We start from the raw sequence: 19499 nt of genomic DNA, 5'->3' as shown, positions 1-19499 counted from the left end.
ATGGATTGGGCTCAAGACCCATTCCTCCGAATTAGGCCTAATAGCCTGCAATTTATTTATATACTAATTTATTAAATTTATTATTTATCCATTTATTTATTTTGTCAATGCACCTAAAATAAATATATATATATACTATAGATGTATGTGTGTATGTGAATACCATCAATAAATGTATGCATACTGTATATATATTTTGGAACCTCACATTTTTTTAATACATTCACATACGTACCATGCGCGCGCACACACACATATATATCTCAAGGAAATCCATGGGCTAGCATGAGTGAAGCCATTAAGCCCACAAGGCCTCCAATATTCTCTAAGCCCATAATATTTGTAATTAATTTTTTTAATTCTTCCTTCTTGAAGCTTCCCATCCTTTTTTTTTTTTTTATCTTGGGTTTTAATTTTCTAGGGGGAGAGCTGTGTTCTTGGACCGAGAGAAAAACGGGGCACAAGATAGAGAGACAGAGGGGGGGGGGGGGGGGGGGGGGGGGGGGGGGGGGGGGGGAGCGAGAGAGAGAGAGAGAGAGAGAGCTCCAAACAGAGTCAGAGATTGCAATGGAAGCTTCTTCTTTTTTTTTTTCCCTTCTCTTTCGATGGAACCGCGAAATAGCATACGAGAGAGTGAGAGGGAAGCGGCTGAGCTAAGCAAAATTCGTAGGAGAAGAGGGCTGAGCTTTGGGGAGCTTCTGAACGGAGCAACAGCTCCGTTATTTCCTTTCGTTTTGCGTAGAACAAAGCACAGTGAGGCGACCAGAAGCACACCAGAGGGAGAAATCAAATGGAGGAAGACAGAGAACAGAGCAAACGGAGAGATGAGAAAGGGTCTGAAGAGGGAGGTAAGAACCGAGTAGATTGGTATTAGTTAACTAGTGATGGAGATACGATATACATCTAATTAGTCTTGTTTCCAATTGAGTTTCGGGCATGTTTAGTATATAGCTTAGTTGGTTTGTATGGATTTTTTTTAGTTGGGTGTTTTCTTGTTGTGAATTTGGAAGTTCGGTTATTTGGATTGATGGTGAAGGAAGTGGGCAAGCTCAGACCCTTTTAGATTATTGATGTTTTGGGTACGTATAGCTGAACTCGTTTTCTTTTAAGGTTTCTTCTAGCTGGTTCCTTTTCCTTTTGTGAAATAGGAAGTATAAGCTAGTCAAATCACCAAATAGGAAGAGTTAGTACGTTCGATTAGGTCAGTGTATGCTTTGATGGATAACATTGATTTTGCACATGGTTAAGTCTCATTTTGCTTATATATATACATATATATTTTGCTAATACATATATATATCGTTTGATGAATTGGAATCATGATTGAATAAATGATTAGGTTGACAAGCCGAGGTGATAATTAATTAAGGTTCTTGAGTGGAAGCCATGAACATGGTAGCTAATTTTATAGAGTCACAGCTGAAATTATTTCTTTCTTTTGTTGTTGAAATGCTCTATTTGTAGCTGAATTGGAATTTCTCTCATAGTTGGCATAAATGGTGAAATGGGAGTTTATGTAAGCAATGGTTAAAGGAGTTGGTTGTTTATTATTTAATGATATGCACGCCATTGATAGGAGAAACTTACTGGTTGTCTAAGAATTGTTTCAACTGGATTTAGTTTTCTTATTGGAGATCATTAGTAAATTGCGTGTTTGAGTACCCATAATTTGTAAGGGCAATTGAGTCTAAATAATCTTTTTCTTTTGAGACTAAGATGAAGTAAGTTGGTTTTCCATTAAAGTTGTTACTCGTATGTGCTTTACTAAATTGTGAGGTGGAAGTAATGGAAGTGTGAAGAACTAGATATCCACATGAGTTTGTGAGACTTGTGGGGGATGATCGGCTGTTGTCTTTCTCTGTGTATTTGGATATGGCCACTAAACCATTATACCTATTTTTGGATTATCAACATTTTAAGTTAATATTTAGCTTAGACAAGTTATCTAAGGTCGATAAACTGTAAATTATGAAATATGCTAAGGTAGAAAAATTTATAAGAGGATTCCTTATATAGAGTGTTTGGTGGTTGATGCTATTGATGCGTTATATTTTAGATTTATTAGATCCTTTAAAGCCACTATGGTGTGATTTGGTATGAGGACCAGTGGAAAAAATGATTTACGAGATACAAATTATTTTCTAAGTTGTGCTTATGATTGATAGGGGCTGAGGACACCAATATTGTGCATCTTGAAGATCAAGTTTGATAAACCATTTTGGGTGTTCGATGAGTACTCTATTCCCTTGTGAAATGATATAGTATAGTTATATAAATTATTTAAGAAGAATATTGTGATAGTTAGAGATTAATAAATTGGTCTTGTTATGTTGGGTGAAATGATTTAAGAGATATTTATATTTCATGTTGACATGAGATATGCGATGTGATTGTATATATTGATTGTGTATGAGATATGTGATGATATTGTGATAATTTGGGAATAAGAAATTGGTATGGATATATGAGGTAAGATGACATTATTGCAATTGATTATGCTTGTGATATTACTATTTATAGTCATGGGACCGCTGATCTGGTGATATATAAATAAGATGCCTAGACCGTTGATCCGGCGAGGTACAAAAAGGGACGTCTAGACCGCTGATCCGGCGTGATACAAAAAGGAATGCCTAGACCCGCTGATCCGACGAGATATAAAATGGACCGCTAGACTTATAAGACACGGGTTGATTTTTTCACATGCATATGCTTATGTAATATACATGTATATTATCTATCATAATTTTTTTGTGGATGGAGAATTAAAAAAAAAAAGGATAGCAAGAGGCCCGACATGGCCTTCCTTCCTCCCCCAGCAAACCCACCGCCATTGACTTCTCCCCTTTTCTTCCTTGCTCTATTTTTCTACTGGAAAAAAACCAAAAAGAAAGAGAGAAGAGCAGAGGGGGAGAGAGGGAGAGAGAGAGAAAGCAAGAGAGCTAAGGTGCAAGTTAGAGGAGAATTGAGGGAAATGAAGTAGGGAGAGTCGGGATATGGGAAGGAAACCTTAGAATTGAAGCTGAAACTTGCATTTGCGTAGATACTCAATATGGTTCGGTATGTTCAAGCTGAAATAGTTGTCTTTGTTGTGTTTGTTTGTCTTCATTCTATTTGTTCTTTAGATTATCTTGCATGTGGCTGATACGGATTGTTTTATGTTGAATTTTACTTAAACAACTAGAGGAGTAAGCTCTTAAGATCAATCTATGCCTTCTTGAAAGTATGTATGTGTGTGTGTATATATATATATATATATCTGTGTGCAGGCGTATGTATACAGATATATATGCATATATCGTGTGTGTATATATATAAATGCATATATCTTGCTTTTTGAGAATTGCAAATTAGAGGTTGGTCAAATAATTCCAAATAATGCCAATTCAGTTTCGACTTTGGAGAGTGTTTTCGCATAGAAATTTTCTCGTGGGTTTAATTGAGGTTGCCTATTGTGAAGTTCAAGGAAAGAGTTTGAAGTTGGGAATTATTGTTTTATAATATGAGGTAAGTAGATGACAAGATGTAGATAGGAAATTGGTTGTTGCTGCGCTCTATCATCTTCAATTGAGTTGGTTATATGATTATAAAGTGGTGAAATCAGATGAAAATTTGAGTTATTCTTGATAGAAGTAACATTGAAATGGATGCTGTGTTGGTTACGGAGTATTGAGTCGAGCTTGTTCTCTAACGTTAAGTTGCTTTTGCTTGGCCAATCAATATTCTTAAGCCAATTGAAGTGTCATTTCTATGCTTTGTTATGCTTTCCTCGAGTGATTTTGTGAAACTCGACAGTTTCGTATATATACATAGAAACATATATATTGATATACACACATTATATTATGTAAATCATAATTACTTTATGAGTAGTATTTTCAAACATATATATTTATATAGAATGTATACTATGTATAGGTTTATTTTTAATTAAGCAATTGCTTTAGAACAACTGGAAATAATAATAATAATCCAAAGAAATGGAAATAAAATACTGATTTGATTAGGGTGTTGTATTATTAATGGTGGAACTTGCCACACCAAATCCAATCTTCTTCCATGTTATCTCTTTCTACCGCCTCAAATCTCCATTGTCCTTTTCTTTTATTCTTGGTTGGTGAGTTTAAAAACGAAAAAAAAAAGAAAAAAAAAGATAAAAGATAAAGAAAGGCTTTAAAGGGCCCCACGTGGCCAGACATTCTTTCCCATCTCCTCCCCCAGCTCACCCCAAATCCACCGCCATTGACTTTTCTCTTTTCCTTATTTTGATTTTCGTTTTGGGCTGGAAAATCTGAAGAAGAAAACAGAGCAAGAGATAGAAAGAGAGACAGAGAAAGTTAAGGAAAGAAAAGGAACGAAGACATGAGCTATCATTCACTTCTTCTTCTTCTTCTTCTTCTTTCCTTCTTGTACTGTTCTGTTGCTTTCTTTTTCTTCCCTCCTTCTATTCTGCTGCGGGAGTTAAGGGAGAAATAGAGAAACAGAGGATGGGAGAAGAAAGAGACAGAACAGAGTGAGCTGAGGAAGGAACCAAGGGGGAGAGGAAGGCTAGGCTCGGGTTCTTGAAGTAAGTTGATTCTTCTCACCTTAGACATTCTTATTCATTATGATTAGGTGCTGATTAAGTTATTCTTCTTTCATCTTAACTCAGTTAGGGTTCGATTAATTCGATAGTGAAGGGGGCTGATTGGATATGATTAACAGAGAATTGAGTTATATGTTGAGATTATGTGGTTGTCTAGCTGTAAATTTGACGTGTGGTGGCTGAGTTGAATTGGCATTTCTATGAATTGATTCTATGAAATTCGGATGATTTTGATCAATATTAGGAAAAAAATTGCAAGATTGAATTCTTGTTCTCATTTTATGTATGATGATTCCAATTGATTTAATTGGTTGGATAAAAGATGGAAATATCTATGGATTTAGCTTTGTTTAATTATCTGGAGTTGAAGTAATTAGATTAAATGAGATTGATTTTATAAGTTTTGTACTGTAAGATGCTTCTCTTGCTCATAGATGCATTCCATTTGGTGAGCTATAATCATGATTAAGTGGATTGTAGATTGACAAGTTAGAGGTGGTCTTGCTTATCCACCTAAGTAAAATAGCAGAGCATGTCCTTAAGTTACATGTTTTGGTGTGTTATTATGTTAGGATACGAGCCAGGATTGGTGAGGTTATTGAGGAGAAATTTTTTGTTGTTTTAAAACATTTGAAATCGGGTTTAAGCACCTTATTATCCGTTGCTCTTGTTGTTTGAGTTGCCTATGAGTGGAATTGATCTTCTTAAGAAATTGCTTTAATATTGTCTGAATGAATTGTCAGAGAGGAATTATGCTTTAGTGGATGACTAAGGGAAATATACCAAACTCGTTGAGGTGTATTGAAAGCATTGTAAGAGTAACTGTTATTGTTTGGTTTTATTTCCTATTAGATTTATGGATAGTGCTGACCTAAGTATTCCGTTTAGCTTGAATGGTACTACTCCATCGATTGTTAGTAGCCCTTTTGATTTATGTTGCTTGTTGAAGTTGGTTAGGGTGAGCATTTTACAAAGGATGATTATGTCTCTTGAAATTGGTTTTAATGAGGTTAAATTCTTAATTTGGAATGTAACTCGTAACTGGTCAGTGTGTCCTTTTAGAGCGAGTAGATTTCAATGAGGTTAACTTCATAATTAGAAATGGGCATAATGAATACAATATACATAAACCGGGACTCATTGGAAATAATAGGTTTCTAGTGAAGATTGTGGGAGATATTGGAAGTTCCTGTGATGTTGCTATATTTTTATTTTCTAATCAAAGGTATGCGAATAATAGGGATCGCGGAGACTGAATCCTAGCACTAAAAGGGTTGATCCAATGAGCTGTATTTCTTGGAGTTGTCGATGAGTACTTCATTCCATTGTGAAATGATATATACAATTATAGTATGCTATATGAATACTCTATTTCCTCGTGAAATTATGTGTTATAATTATATAAATTGTTTAAGACGAATATAGTGGTAGTTAGATTAAGGAATCGGTCTTGCAATGTTGTGGGAAAGGATATGAGAAATATGACCTTTTATGTTTCACCTTGATTTTGGATATGCAGGGTGATTGAATATTTGGATTGCGTATGAAGTATATGATGATAATGTGATTCAATATGATTGAGATTGTGGTTGTGTATGCGGAGATTGCGAAAATTTGGAAATAAGGATTTGGTGTGGGCTTATGGTGTGTGATGGCATGGCTGCAGTTGACTGTGCTTGTGATTGTTGTTTGGCTATAGCCATGGGACCGCTGGACCCGGCGGATTAGAAAATGAGCCAGATCGGCCGCAGGACCCAGCGGAATACAAATAGGGTCTGATCGGCCGCTGGACCCGGCGGAATATAAATTGGGGCATGATCGGCCGCTGGACCCGGCGAAATAGAAAAAGGGACCTAATCGGCCGCTAAGACCCGGCGGAATACAAATTGAGGTCAACTCTTACCGCCAGAGGTTAATAGGCGGCCCCCGCTTATGAGATATGGATATTAGGAGTTAAGAATGATGTGAGCGAGTAGTGCGGGGTCACGGTATCGTCACAACTCTGTTGCGAGGGAATGCAACCTATGGCTATATTGATTTGGTTGTGTTGTATGTTGTTTGTTTGGTTGGATTGCTGTAAATGTGATGATTATTATGATTGTCTAATTATTACGTGGAAGCCATATTGTTTGCTAATTTGATTTAGCTAGGCTATGTGTGCAAGATGATGTTGGGTTAATGGTTAATTCTAATAATAGTTATATGGTTATAAGGGCAATTGATTGTTGATGTATGCTTAGTAATCATTTGTACGTATTGTCTAATATGTCGTGTTGGTGAATTAATTGATAGACTCGGTTATGCTACTACTATCTATATGAATATTTGGTTGTCTAAAATATATTTATCACTTAATATTATTTATTTCACTTTGAAATTTAGTGCTCACTGAGATGCAGCTCACACCCTATATATATTTTTCCAGATAAGTTTCCAACTGCGCGGAGGAACCACTTTTTGATATCGGGGATCAGCTTGGAGAACTAGGTAGGAACCTTAGTTATTTGATAGATATCCTTTTTGTATATAATGGATTTTAGAATGTTACGACCTAAAGATTTTGTTTAGTTGTACCACTGATGGGAGAGCGAAAAAGAAATCTCTGGAAAAGTGTATATACCTATTAGAGTTGATGGATTGGTTATATACTTTTGAAATTTATGAGAAGTAAGTTTTATGTGAAAATTTTTTTATGTAATAATGGATTCGATGAAATTTAGGTAAAGTTTTATTGAAATTTCGGGTCGTGACAATTTTGGTATCAGAGCCTAGGTTAGGAGATCCTGTAGACTTAAGTTGAAGCTTGATCCCCGAGTAATTTTTGGATAATTGTGGTGATTTTGCTAGGATTCCTTCGAATTCTATGCTTGTTAATTGAGTTGTTTATGCTTTGGATTTGTTATTGAATAAGCATCGGCTTATGTCTGCTTGTTGAAATTTACATTTGCACTGCACAATACGGAAATGGATACTAAGCAATCGAGGATTGGAAATATCATTAAGCGATTAGGTTTTTCATATCAAGTTTTACAGAAGTGCTTGCAATTCTTTGAGCACATATATATTTGATTTAGTTTGTCGGAATATTATTTGGATCTCTGATTGAATTAAATATTTGCTGCCATGTTTATAATCTCCTTCTTTCTTTTGGTAAATAATGAAAATATAGACTTTTGCACGTGCATACATATATTCTTGGATAATTATAAGTTGAGTTGGCTTATGTTTGAGAGGATTGTTATGCTTGGGAGAAACACAGTGATAGAGAGTTTGATTAGGAGCTCGGAAGAGGAAGAAAGTCAGACAAGGATGATCTGGGGGTCAAGAATAATAGAAAAGCGTATGTTATGTGGTTTATTTTGATTGTTTAGGAGACTTATCGGAATCGGAATTTGGAGAATCACCTTAAGTAGTGATTTGGGCTTGAAATCAGTTTGTTATGGATGTGTTATGAATGTGCTAGCGACTTGATTTCTTCTTGTGCCTGAATATGTAATCCGTGTGAGTTCGATGGTAATAAGTAAATCGAAGAACTAAATTGGAAAGTAGATGCTTAACTCGTTGGAATTTCTTTCCCATCTCCTCCCCCAGCTCACCCCAAATCCACCGCCATTGACTTTTCTCTTTTCCTTATTTAGATTTTCGTTTTGGGCTGGAAAATCTGAAGAAGAAAACAGAGCAAGAGATAGAAAGAGAGACAGAGAAAGTTAAGGAAAGAAAAGGAACGAAGACATGAGTTACCATTCACTTCTTCTTCTTCTTCTTCTTTCCTTCTTGTTCTGTTCTGTTGCTTTCTTTTTCTTCCCTCCTTCTATTATGCTGCGGGAGTTAAGGGAGAAATAGAGAAACAGAGGATGGGAGAAGAAAGAGACAGAACAGAGTGAGCTGAGGAAGGAACCAAGGGGGAGAGGAAGGCTAGGCTCGGGTTCTTGAAGTAAGTTGATTCTTCTCACCTTAGACATTCTTATTCATTATGATTAGGTGCTGATTAAGTTATTCTTCTTTCATCTTAACTCAGCTAGGGTTCGATTAATTCGATAGTGAAGGGGGCTGATTGGATATGATTAACAGAGAATTGAGTTATATGTTGAGATTATGTGGTTGTCTAGCTATAAATTTGACGTGTGGTGGCTGAGTTGAATTGGCATTTCTATGAATTGATTCTATGAAATTCGGATGATTTTGATCAATATTAGGAAAAAAATTGCAAGATTGAATTCTTGTTCTCATTTTATGTATGATGATTCCAATTGATTTAATTGGTTGGATAAAAGATGGAAATATCTATGGATTTAGCTTTGTTTAATTATCTGTAGTTGAAGTAATTAGATTAAGTGAGATTGATTTTATAAGTTTTGTACTGTAAGATGCTTCTCTTGCTCATATATGCATTCCATTTGGTGAGCTACAATCATGATTAAGTGGATTGTAGATTGACAAGTTAGAGGTGGTCTTGCTTATCCACCTATGTAAAATAGCAGAGCATGCCCTTAAGTTACATGTTTTGGTGTGTTATTATGTTAGGATACGAGCCAGGATTGGTGAGGTTATTGAGGAGAAATTTGTTGTTGTTTTAAAACATTTGAAATATGGTTTAAGCACCTTATTATCCGTTGCTCTTGTTGTTTGAGTTGCCTATGCGTGGAATTGATCTTCTTAAGAAATTGCTTTAATATTGTCTGAATGAATTGTCAGAGAGGAATTATGCTTTAGTGGATGACTAAGGGAAATATACCAAACTAGTTGAGGTGTATTGAAAGCATTGTAAGAGTAACTGTTATTGTTTGGTTTTATTTCCTATTAGATTTATGGATAGTGCTGACCTAAGTATTCCGTTTAGGTTGAATGGTACTACTTCATCGATTGTTAGTAGCCCTTTTGATTTATGTTGCTTGTTGAAGTTGGTTAGGGTGAGCATTTTACAAAGGATGATTATGTCTCTTTAAATTGGTTTTAATGAGGTTAAATTCTTAATTGGGAATGTAACTCGTAACTGGTCAGTGTGTGCTTTTAGAGCGAGTAGATTTCAATGAGGTTAACTTCATAATTAGAAATGGGCATAATGAATACAATATACATAAACCGGGACTCATTGGAAATAATAGGTTTCTAGTGAAGATTGTGGGAGATATTGGAAGTTCCTGTGATGTTGCTATATTTTTATTATCTAATCAAAGGTATGCGAATAATAGGGATCGCGGAGACTGAATCCTAGCACTAAAAGGGTTGATCCAATGAGCTGTTTTTCTTGGAGTTGTCGGTGAGTACTTCATTCCATTGTGAAATGATATATATAATTATAGTATGCTATATGAATACTCTATTTCCTCGTGAAATTATGTGTTATAATTATATAAATTGTTTAAGACGAATATAGTGGTAGTTAGATTAAGGAATCAGTCTTGCAATGTTGTGGGAAAGGATCTGAGAAATATGGCCTTTTATGTTTCACCTTGATTTGGGATATGCAGGGTGATTGAATATGTGGATTGCGTATGAAGTATATGCTGATAATGTGATTCATTATGATTGGGATTGTGGTTGTGTATGCGGAGATTGCGAAAATTTGGAAATATGGATTTGGTGTGGGCTTATGATGTCTGATGGCATGGCTGCAGTTGACTGTGCTTGTGATTGTTGTTTGACTATAGCCATGGGACCGTTGGACTCGACGGATTACAAAATGGGCCAGATCGGTCGCTGGACCCAGCGGAATACAAATAGGGCCTGATCGGCCGCTGGACCCGGCGGAATATAAATTGGGGCATGATCGGCCGCTGGACCCGAATGAATATAAATAGGGGCCTGATCGGTCGCTGGACCCGGCGGAATAGAAAAAAGGACCTGATCGGCCGCTAAGACCCGGCGGAATACAAATTGAGGTCAACTCTTACCGCCAGAAGTTAATAGGCGGCCCCCGCTTATGAGATATGGATATTGGGAGTTGAGAATGATGTGAGCGAGAAGTGCGAGGTCACAGTATCGTCACAACTCTATTGCGAAGGAATGCAACGTATGACTATATTGATTTGGTTGAGTTGTATGTTGTTTGTTTGATTGGATTGCTGTAAATGTGATGATTATTATGATTGTCTAAATTATTACGTGGAAGCCGTATTGTTTGCTAATTTGATTTAGCTAGGCTATGAGTGCAAGATAATGTTGGGTTAATGGTTAATTATAATAATAGTTATATGGTTATAAGGGCAATTGATTGTTGATGAATGAACTTAGTAATCATTTGTACGTATTGTCTAATATGTCGTGTTGGTAAATTAATTGATAGACTTGGTTATGCTACTACTATCTATATGAATATTTGGTTGTCTAAAATATATTTATCACTTAATATTATTCATTTCGCTTTGGAATTTAGTGCTCACTGAGATGCAGCTCACACCCTACATACATTTTTCCAGATAAGTTTCCAATTGCGCGGAGGAACCACTTTTTGATATCGGGGATCAGCTTGGAGAACTAGGTAGGAACCTTAGTTATTTGATTAGATATCCTTTTTGTATAGAATGGACTTTAGAATGTTACGACCTGAAGATTTTGTTTAGTTGTACCACTGATGGGAGAGCGAAAAAGAAATCTCTGGAAAAGTGTATATACCTATTAGAGTTGATGGATTGGTTATATACTTTGGAAATTTATGAGAAGTAAGTTTTATGTGAAAATTCTTTATGTGATAATGGATTTGATGAAATTTAGGAAAAGTTCTATCGAAATTTCGAGTCGTGGCAGATTTCAATATGTTATATGATATGGACATCTCACGTACATATGAGGCAAGTCGATGTGCTTTGAGTTATGTATATACATATCATTTTGCATTGTGCCCCATTTAGAGAGTTGTCGGAAACCGAAAGAGAGAGGGAAAAGCACTTGTTAATTAGGAACATCTTATGTTATAGCTATATCAACGTAGTAACAAGGGTGTTGAACTGATGTATAGCTATACTTTTATTTAGCATATTATTTAACATTTATGCTTGAACTTAATAGGGGCTGAGAAGATCGAGATTGTACATCCGGAAGGCTCGACTCATTGAGCTATTTTTTTAGGGGTTTTAGTGAGTATTTCATTCCATTGTGAAATGATATATATATGTATGTTATGTGAGTACATTATTCTATTGTGAAATGATATATATATATATATATGTTTATATAAATATATAATACGTTAAGTGGATGGTAATGTTGGTGGGATTAATAGGATTGATTATAATAAGAGGATTTGACAGATGTTTTTTGTTTGTGTTGTAGTTATCTGTTTGAGGTTATGTGATTATTGTGATCATTGCAATAACTTTAGTTGGTAATAATTGTATGTAGCGTATAAATTGATTTATGTGGATATAGGATAAGTGATGGATTCTGATGTCATTATATGAGACATGAATTGTCTGGATGTTATTATTAAATGAAATATTGTGATAGTTTGAGAATAAAAATTTGGTGTGGGTATATGATATCATATGGTATGGTTGCAGTTGATTGTACTTGTGATTGTTATTTGATTATAAATATGGGACCGCTAGACCCGGCGAAATATAAATATGGACCAGATCGGCCGCTAGACCCGGCGGAATATAAATATGGGCCATATCGGCCGCTGGACCCGGCGGAATATAAATATGGGCCATATCGGCCGCTTGACTCGGCGAAATATAAATATGGGCCAGATCGATCGCTGGACCCGGTGGAATAAAAAAAGGGGCCCGATCGGTCGTTGGACCCGACGGAATATAAATTGAGGTCAACTCTTACCGCCATAGGTTAATAGGCGGTCTTCGCTTATGAGATGGATATTGGGAGTTGATGATGATATAAATGAGGTGTGGGATCACAGTATCGTTATGACTCTGTTGCAAGAAAATGCAATCCTATGCCTATATTGTTGACTAGTGTTGTGCATTGTTTGTTCGGATTGAATTTTAATGGATGTGATGAATGTTGAGCTTGTATGAACATATTCTTATACTTGAATGCGGGTGGAGTGCTAGAGCTTGATCTGTCAAGTGATTGTGTTGTGATTTGCGATGGAATGCTGAATGAATGGATATTTGATATTTATGTGATATTGGATATTAGAGAAATGGTTGGAAGAGTTATGTGTATTCGTTAGTAGGACTTAAATTTTGTTACTATACTGGATAAAATTATTAATATAGTTTGTGTATACATATATATATATATGTATATACCATATATGTGTGCGGTTGAGTTGATAGTTGGATTGGATGTTATTGTATAGTTTATTTGAATGTTTGATTGTTTGTAATTAAATATGTATTTAATAATAATTCATTTTACTTTGGAATATAGTACTCACCGAGTTGCAGCTCACACCTTGTATATATTTTTCAAATGAGCCAGGAGAAATTTTTTGAACATCATCTTAGAGAACTAGGTAGGGATCTTAGTTATTTGATAAATATTCTTTTTGTATAGAATGTATTTGAAAATGTTACGATCTGAAAATTTTGTTTAGTTGGATTACTAACGTGGGTGCGAAAAAAAAATCTCTTGAGAAGTATATATACGTATTAGAGTTTGCTAGATTGGTTATATATTTTGAAAGTTTATGGAAAGCAGATTTTATGTGAATAGTTATGTGATAATGGACATCGAGAAAATTTAGGGAAGACTCTGCTAAAATTTCAGGTCGTGATAAGACTCTTACTGTCGGAGGATAATGGGCAGCCCCCGCTTATGAGATATGTTTATGAAGACATGCAAATAAATTATTTGAGATATGCAGGGTCACGGTACCGTCACAACTCTGTTACGAAGAAATGCAACCCTATGACTATATTGATTGATTGTGTTGTTTATTGTTTGTCTGATCTGATTGCTATAGATGTGTTGATTGTTGAGGCTGTCTGAAGTTATTCTGTGAAAGCCGTGTTGTTTGTTAGAATTGAATATAGTCAGTGTATGAATGTTAAGTGATGTTGAGTTAATGACTAATTTTACTATTATTATATGGTTATAAATATGATTGATTGTTTAAGAATCAAGTTAGTAAGTATTTGTGGATAATGTATACGACGTTGTATTAGTGAATTAAATGACGGACTTCGGTATACTAGTATCATCTATATGAACACTTAGTCGTTTAAAAATATATAATTATTATTTAAAAATAATTTATTTTACTTTGAAATATAGTGCCCATTGAGATGCAGCTTATACCTTGCATATATTTTTTAGATGAGTTAGGAGCTTAACTAACAGCAAAGCAAAACTTTTTGGATATCGAGAATCAGCGTGAAGGATTTTTGGCAGTTAGACCCGCTCATAGTATAAGTAGTAAGTTTTTGTAGAATGTTATAGTTATGTTACGTCATGAAATTTTTGTTTAGTTGGTTTAGTGATATGGTTGAGAAAAAGTACTATCTTCGGAAGTATATACATATTAGAGTTTCTTGGGTTGGTTGTATGTTGTTGGGAGTTGTGGAAACCATGTTTTATATAAATAGTTTATGTGATATTGAATATCGAGAAAATATAAGGGAAATTCTGTTGAAATTTCGAGTCATGACATATATATATATATATAATTGTATCCTTGTGCATTAGCCGGGTCTTACACGATTGGGGTCATTTCCAATTCAAAAGGTTAAGCTCATAGGTTGCTAGATTCAAGCATCATCTAAACTTGTGGTTTCTTTTTCAATATTTGTGGGACAACATATTTCAATAATATGTTGCAGGGTACATATGTTCATTCATGAAACAACGTCAGAATTAATTCCATTAGGGGAAAAAGGAAAGGGATTACGGCAAAATGACGAAGTAGATTTGGGGAACCTGGAAATTGTCAATATAAATGGCTTCTTTCGACAATTCCTCCTGAACCTTTCATCAACTCCGAACATAAAAATGCAAAACTTCCTCTCACTTCAAGCCCTGTCTTTGTCTGAAATGCCTTCCCGAGCATGGACCTCACATCCTTGTTGCTCATACGCCAGGTTCCTTTTTAGGCTCTCAAATGTGATCACCTTCTTGTCGTAGTCCATCAGTAGGCAGAATCCTTTGCCTAGTTCCTCCATGAACTCTTCTAACCCAAGCTTCTTGACCACGCAAAGTAAATTTCTGTTGATAGATGATTTACAATGATTGAGGGCTATAATTACCAGTTGCTCAATATACTAATACCTTGGATAGCAGTGAAAAGATGAAGAATCAAGGGAGTATGGGAATTTGCATTTGTAGAGATATCATGAGTCCAGCACCCGATTAATCAGACACCTGGAAGCAGTATCCTCTTAATTAATGGTTGTCTTTAAGTTTCAAATCCAGCTCTTCAAGCACAGCAAAATGGTATGAGATATATCTCAAATTAGCATCTTCTCACAACAAGAGATTCTAGATCCACTTGCATAATGTACCATTTCTAGAAGGCTATTTAGTTTAACGGGCTTCGACAACAGTAAGGGACATGTCGTTTACTGAGTTGGCCTTTTCACCAGAGGAAGAGACGTCGGATCTGCCCTGTATCCTCTTGAAAGCGAAAGCAGGCGGCATCGGGGAAGGAAGCCTCACGTTGGTTCCTAACATGAACACAACTGCTGACATGGTAGGCCTATCCATGGCAAATTCTTGCACGCAGAGCAATCCGATATGGATGCATCTCAAAACCTCGCAATCGGAATACATATTGCCCATTGATGGGTCGACAATGTCCAAAGATGATCCCTTTTGCCACGACTCCCAAACCTGTAATAATGAAATATTTTTAGTGATTTAGCATGGAATTTAAAGGAGCAACAATTATGGCTGACTATAGTCCAATGCCAATTGAGGTGAATTGGTACAATGGCTCCCTTACAAGGCCAACTAGGCTGCAAGACGGATTCTCCTGATAGAAGCTGCTGTTTCTTTTCCCAGAAACGATCTCCAACAGCACGACTCCAAAACTGTACACATCAGATTTTATCGAAAACAACCCCTCCATCGCGTACTCCGGTGACATGTAACCACTGTGGCAGCACAATGAATAGTTTATATGTAGAGTGGATACAAAAATCTTCTTGTCAACTTGTCAAAGATACTTACTATGTCCCTACAACTCGTCTAGTATTCCCTTCGATCTGGTCCCCTCCGCATATCCTAGCCATGCCAAAATCGGAGATTTTTGGGTTCATTGAAGCGTCGAGCAACACATTGCTTGTTTTCAGATCCCGATGGATGATCCTGAACCTTGAATCCTGGTGTAAGTACAAGATCCCTCGAGCTATTCCAGAAGCAATCTCAAAGCGTTTTCTCCAATCAAGCAAAAGCCTCTTCTTTTCATCTATAGATCAACCAAAACTCGTCCTGGAATTATGTACATAAGAAGAATATATATATATATATATATATATAATAGAAAAAACTAGGAACAGGATTTACCGAAAAGAAATGAGTCCAAGCCTTTATTTGGCAGGTATTCATAAATCAACATTTTCTCGTCCTCTTGGATACAGCAGCCTAGGATTTTCACAAGATTCCTGTGCTGCAGCTTAGCAATCAATGTGACCTCGTTCTTGAACTCTCCGATTCCTTGTCCAGAGGATTTTGACAATCTCTTAACCGCTATTTCCTTTCCATCATCAAGTACTCCCTGCAAATTAAATTAAACTCAGCGTTCTGTTCAGGTAAAAAGATTTGTAATGAAATTCAGAATTTTATGATGAACAGACATACCTTATAAACGGAACCAAATCCACCTTGCCCAAGCTTGTTAATGAAAGAAAAATTGTTTGTGGCAGTGGCTACAGTGCTTAGATCAAATAATGGCAAATCTGATTTTTTGCTGTCATATTCCAGGTCCTGCATATTCCGTGATTCATCCTCGAAATGTGCAGTCCTTGGGGTATCAAGAGGCCTTGTTCTCCCTAATTTTAAAACACAGTTCAATTGAATAAACAGAACAATAAGTTTCAAGTACAAGTAGCTTATCCGTCTCAGATACTTTTTCACACAAAGAAGCAAAGAATTCAACTCACTTACGTTGCGTTTTCTTCATTATAAACAATACGATCATTAACACCAGAATCACACCAGCTGCTACGGTTACGCCGATTAACCACTTCCCAGTAGATCCTTTCTTCTTCGCCATACGAGCTGGCCATTTGAAAGTATAATTGTATAATTAAGGGCAAATGGCTTGATTATGTGCACTTCTTGAGATTTTTATCAGAAAGATCCCAAGCTATTAATATAATGAAAGGACAAGAAAGTTTATGTTACTTCATAAGTACCTAACGTGGCTGCATCAACCCGCACATATAAGTCCTGTCCACTATTAGAAAATGTCCTTATATCCAGCAGATCACCATACCATGCCAAGCAACCAAATCCTCCCCTGCTCTCATCAGCGCTTGTGTAGGCTGTGCAGGAACAGTTCCTCAAGCACTTCTGCTCACACTCTCTAAGGCTCAAGCTCATGTCGACATGGGCCTGAGAAGTGTCGGGGACCTTCACGCGGGGCACCATAATGAACCCTTCCCCGCTTTGGCATATGGAAGCCCCAGGGGACCTCATGCATCCGCCGGACCCATCTCTGAGGTACCAATCTGCCAGTGACTTGGGCTCAAAACTGGGGAGGCAAGCACATGTAAATTGGTCCGTATTGTCGGGGTTGCAATTGCCGTTAGGCCCACAAAAACTGTAATGATCGCACTGCTCCTCGGGGGCAGTCCAGAACTCGTTCCACCGGCCATCCCGGGCTTGCCAAGTGGACCGTTGGATCATGCCAGAGGGGTCCATCACCAACCTTGAGAAGATTGACGTGTTCCTTAACCCATAGAAATATGAGACCTCTTCCTGGTTATTGACAAAGCTGATGTTGAAGATGAAGTTGTTGGTCGCCTGGGGCACGCCGCTCCAGCGCAGGCCCATCCACGGGCCTCCTCGCCAGTGTGGGGCCCCATTGCTGTAAAGGATCAGTTGCGGGTAACCAGTTTGGTTGATCCTCAAAGTGAAATTCCCCGGGCCTGGGTCATCCTTAGATCGCCAGGAAGTCAGGACCCAATCCATGCCGGTTCTCCGATCCAGCCCGAGTTTCATGAAAGGCATCAGGGTATCTGTTGGATGATCAAAACTCTGCCACAAGACATGGTTGCTGGGCGCTTGGAGCAGGATGAAGTTGCCAGCGTCTTGTAGCTGAGCAATGATGGTATTGTCAGAAATTGTTGTCGACATATTCGTGGACCAAAGGGGTAAGCTTCCATTGCTGCAGCACTGGAGGACAAGGTCCCCAGCGGAGTTGATCGAGAGAACCCCAGAGGTGTCATTGATTGGCCGGTCTCCATTAGCCACCCAGAAAACTGTCTGCTCAGCAACCTTGTTGTACCTGTTGAAATCAAAAGCAGTACAAAACACAAATGAAGTGTCAATCACGAATCACTTGAGCCAAAGTAGACATAATGTTTCAAAACCTGACACCAGAGAGCCTGTCCTATGCTTCTATACCATGTCAGGTTGCGAGACTTTCTCCAACAGATTAAATTGGATATTAATTAGTTATTATAAGGAGGAGAAGAAATATTTAGAAGGTACCAAATCCCAATGAATCGATGGGTAGAATTCCCAGGACTGAAGAACCTAAGGGCGAAGTTTTCATTCTCCGACAGCAGAACGTCACCGTCATGAAGAGGAAGGGTCTGAGTGATTGTTTTTAAGGTTTTGCAGTGGGAATAGTGAAGAAACAGAAGAAAAGTGTGAAGGGAGAAGAGCAGTATCTTTGTGGAAGCATCCATGGTCTAATTTTCACATGTTAGCCCTCTGTATATCTTCTGTGGTAGCAGGTGGAATATGTTCGCATGTAGTAGAGATTCTCTAATTACAGGCTATCCCGACCTAATCAACGGACCTAACATTTCCCTCCAAGCCAAACCCAAACTCACAGTTATGCACTGCATGAAAGATGTCGAGCCCGTATATGTCGAGAGGAAGGACCATAGGTCCCAGTTGCTAATTTTCTAGTTTCGACAAGCTTCCTTACAGTTTACGTGCAAGGAATCCCAAGCGGGCTGGCCACCACCAGGTATCGAGTCAAGGATAAGACATCAATGTCATGAGAGCATCAGCGGATATGTATAGGGGTCAAGTGCGTGCTTTGATCGACTTGATAACTAATACCATTAACATGGAATATTTTACTTCTTTGCCGATTTAGTTCCTTAGGATTGGAGTTAGTGTCACATCTCCCTCGTCTCCTTGCTTCGTGGACATTTCGTACCCTATTGGTGGCAGATTATTGTATTTAAGTGGTGGCAATAATTTCAACGGTCGTGACTTGAAGATGAAGAAAGATAATATTCCAATACGATGCATGAGGCACAGCCACTCAATTCAAAGTCAGATGCCGACTGAATTAATAGCTATTCCATCACAGTGATCACTTGGCAAGTTGGCCGAAAATGAGAAGGGATCATAGTATAGCACCACAAGTTTTCACCTCGAATCAAGAGGTCTTGAATATGATTATTATTTGCTGAACTTCTCGTGCCCATTCGTTCCCTTTCCCCTCTAACCGGGAAGGAATTGCTTGATGAAACTAAAAAAAAAAAAAAATTGATTCTTTCTTTTTGTGTCGGTTTTCCATCAAATCATGAATGGTCGACATCTTTGCCCTTTGATCAAATCACTTGATATGCCTGCGACTGATTTAGGCCAGAATTGTGGCCTGAAATTTGACTAAGGGTGAACCACGTCTTTTTTTAATAGGTCGGGAGGTGTCATGCAAGGGCAAAAATAGTGCCATGCATCTCTGAGGTCAATCCCTGCAAGGGCTGCTCATAAGCCCAAGCATAATGTCATCGACAAAACCTCGCGAGGGAGCCTGACAGAGGAAATGGTGAATTCTCCATCATTGGCTCCATCTCTGGAAAGGGGACTGCTTTAAGAGGATCAT

General features: G+C 37.4%; 1 protein-coding gene and 1 long non-coding RNA gene across 5 annotated transcripts; one reads left to right on the top strand and one right to left on the bottom strand.

Moving 5' to 3' along the window:
* Positions 1–514: 514 nt before the first annotated feature.
* LOC116209249 lies at positions 515–11272 on the top strand. 2 transcript variants are annotated; one of them, XR_004157181.1, is made up of 5 exons: positions 515–848; positions 7011–7072; positions 8224–8519; positions 9778–9845; positions 11005–11272. It is a non-coding gene; the product is annotated as an uncharacterized LOC116209249 (long non-coding RNA). The 2 variants fall into 2 exon arrangements; XR_004157182.1 differs by lacking the exon at positions 11005–11272 and adding an exon at positions 10237–10293.
* A 3510-nt stretch (positions 11273–14782) lies between these two features.
* On the bottom strand, positions 14783–18573 carry LOC116209248 (G-type lectin S-receptor-like serine/threonine-protein kinase At1g11410). 3 transcript variants are annotated; one of them, XM_031542837.1, is made up of 9 exons: positions 18143–18571; positions 16843–17936; positions 16592–16705; positions 16286–16476; positions 15992–16202; positions 15656–15893; positions 15429–15579; positions 14989–15316; positions 14783–14848 (listed from the first exon to the last, which is right to left on the bottom strand). In XM_031542837.1, the coding sequence occupies exons 1-8, from the start codon at positions 18340–18342 to the stop codon at positions 15011–15013; spliced, it is 2505 nt and encodes an 834-aa protein (XP_031398697.1). In that variant the 5' UTR covers positions 18343–18571; the 3' UTR covers positions 14783–14848; positions 14989–15010. The 3 variants fall into 3 exon arrangements, with proteins under 3 accessions (XP_031398697.1, XP_031398695.1, XP_031398698.1); XM_031542835.1 differs by having other exon boundaries at positions 14810–15316; XM_031542838.1 differs by lacking the exons at positions 14783–14848; positions 15429–15579 and having other exon boundaries at positions 15175–15316; positions 18143–18573.
* Positions 18574–19499: the final 926 nt, after the last annotated feature.

Source organism: Punica granatum, chromosome 5, assembly GCF_007655135.1.
Source record: "Punica granatum isolate Tunisia-2019 chromosome 5, ASM765513v2, whole genome shotgun sequence".
NCBI classification, from domain to species: domain Eukaryota; kingdom Viridiplantae; phylum Streptophyta; class Magnoliopsida; order Myrtales; family Lythraceae; genus Punica; species Punica granatum.
The sequence above is the reverse complement of the archived record's forward strand: the minus strand, read 5'-3'. Positions and strand labels throughout refer to the sequence as shown.

Coding starts and splice junctions, on each gene's coding strand:
- LOC116209248 (XM_031542837.1), bottom strand. CDS start 18,342: ATGGATGCTTCCACAAAGATACTGCTCTTCTCCCTTCACACTTTTCTT. Junction 17,937..18,142: donor CATCGATTCATTGGGATTTG/GTACCTTCTAAA, acceptor TGATTTCAACAG/GTACAACAAGGTTGCTGAGC. Junction 16,477..16,591: donor TATAATGAAGAAAACGCAAC/GTAAGTGAGTTG, acceptor TTTTAAAATTAG/GGAGAACAAGGCCTCTTGAT.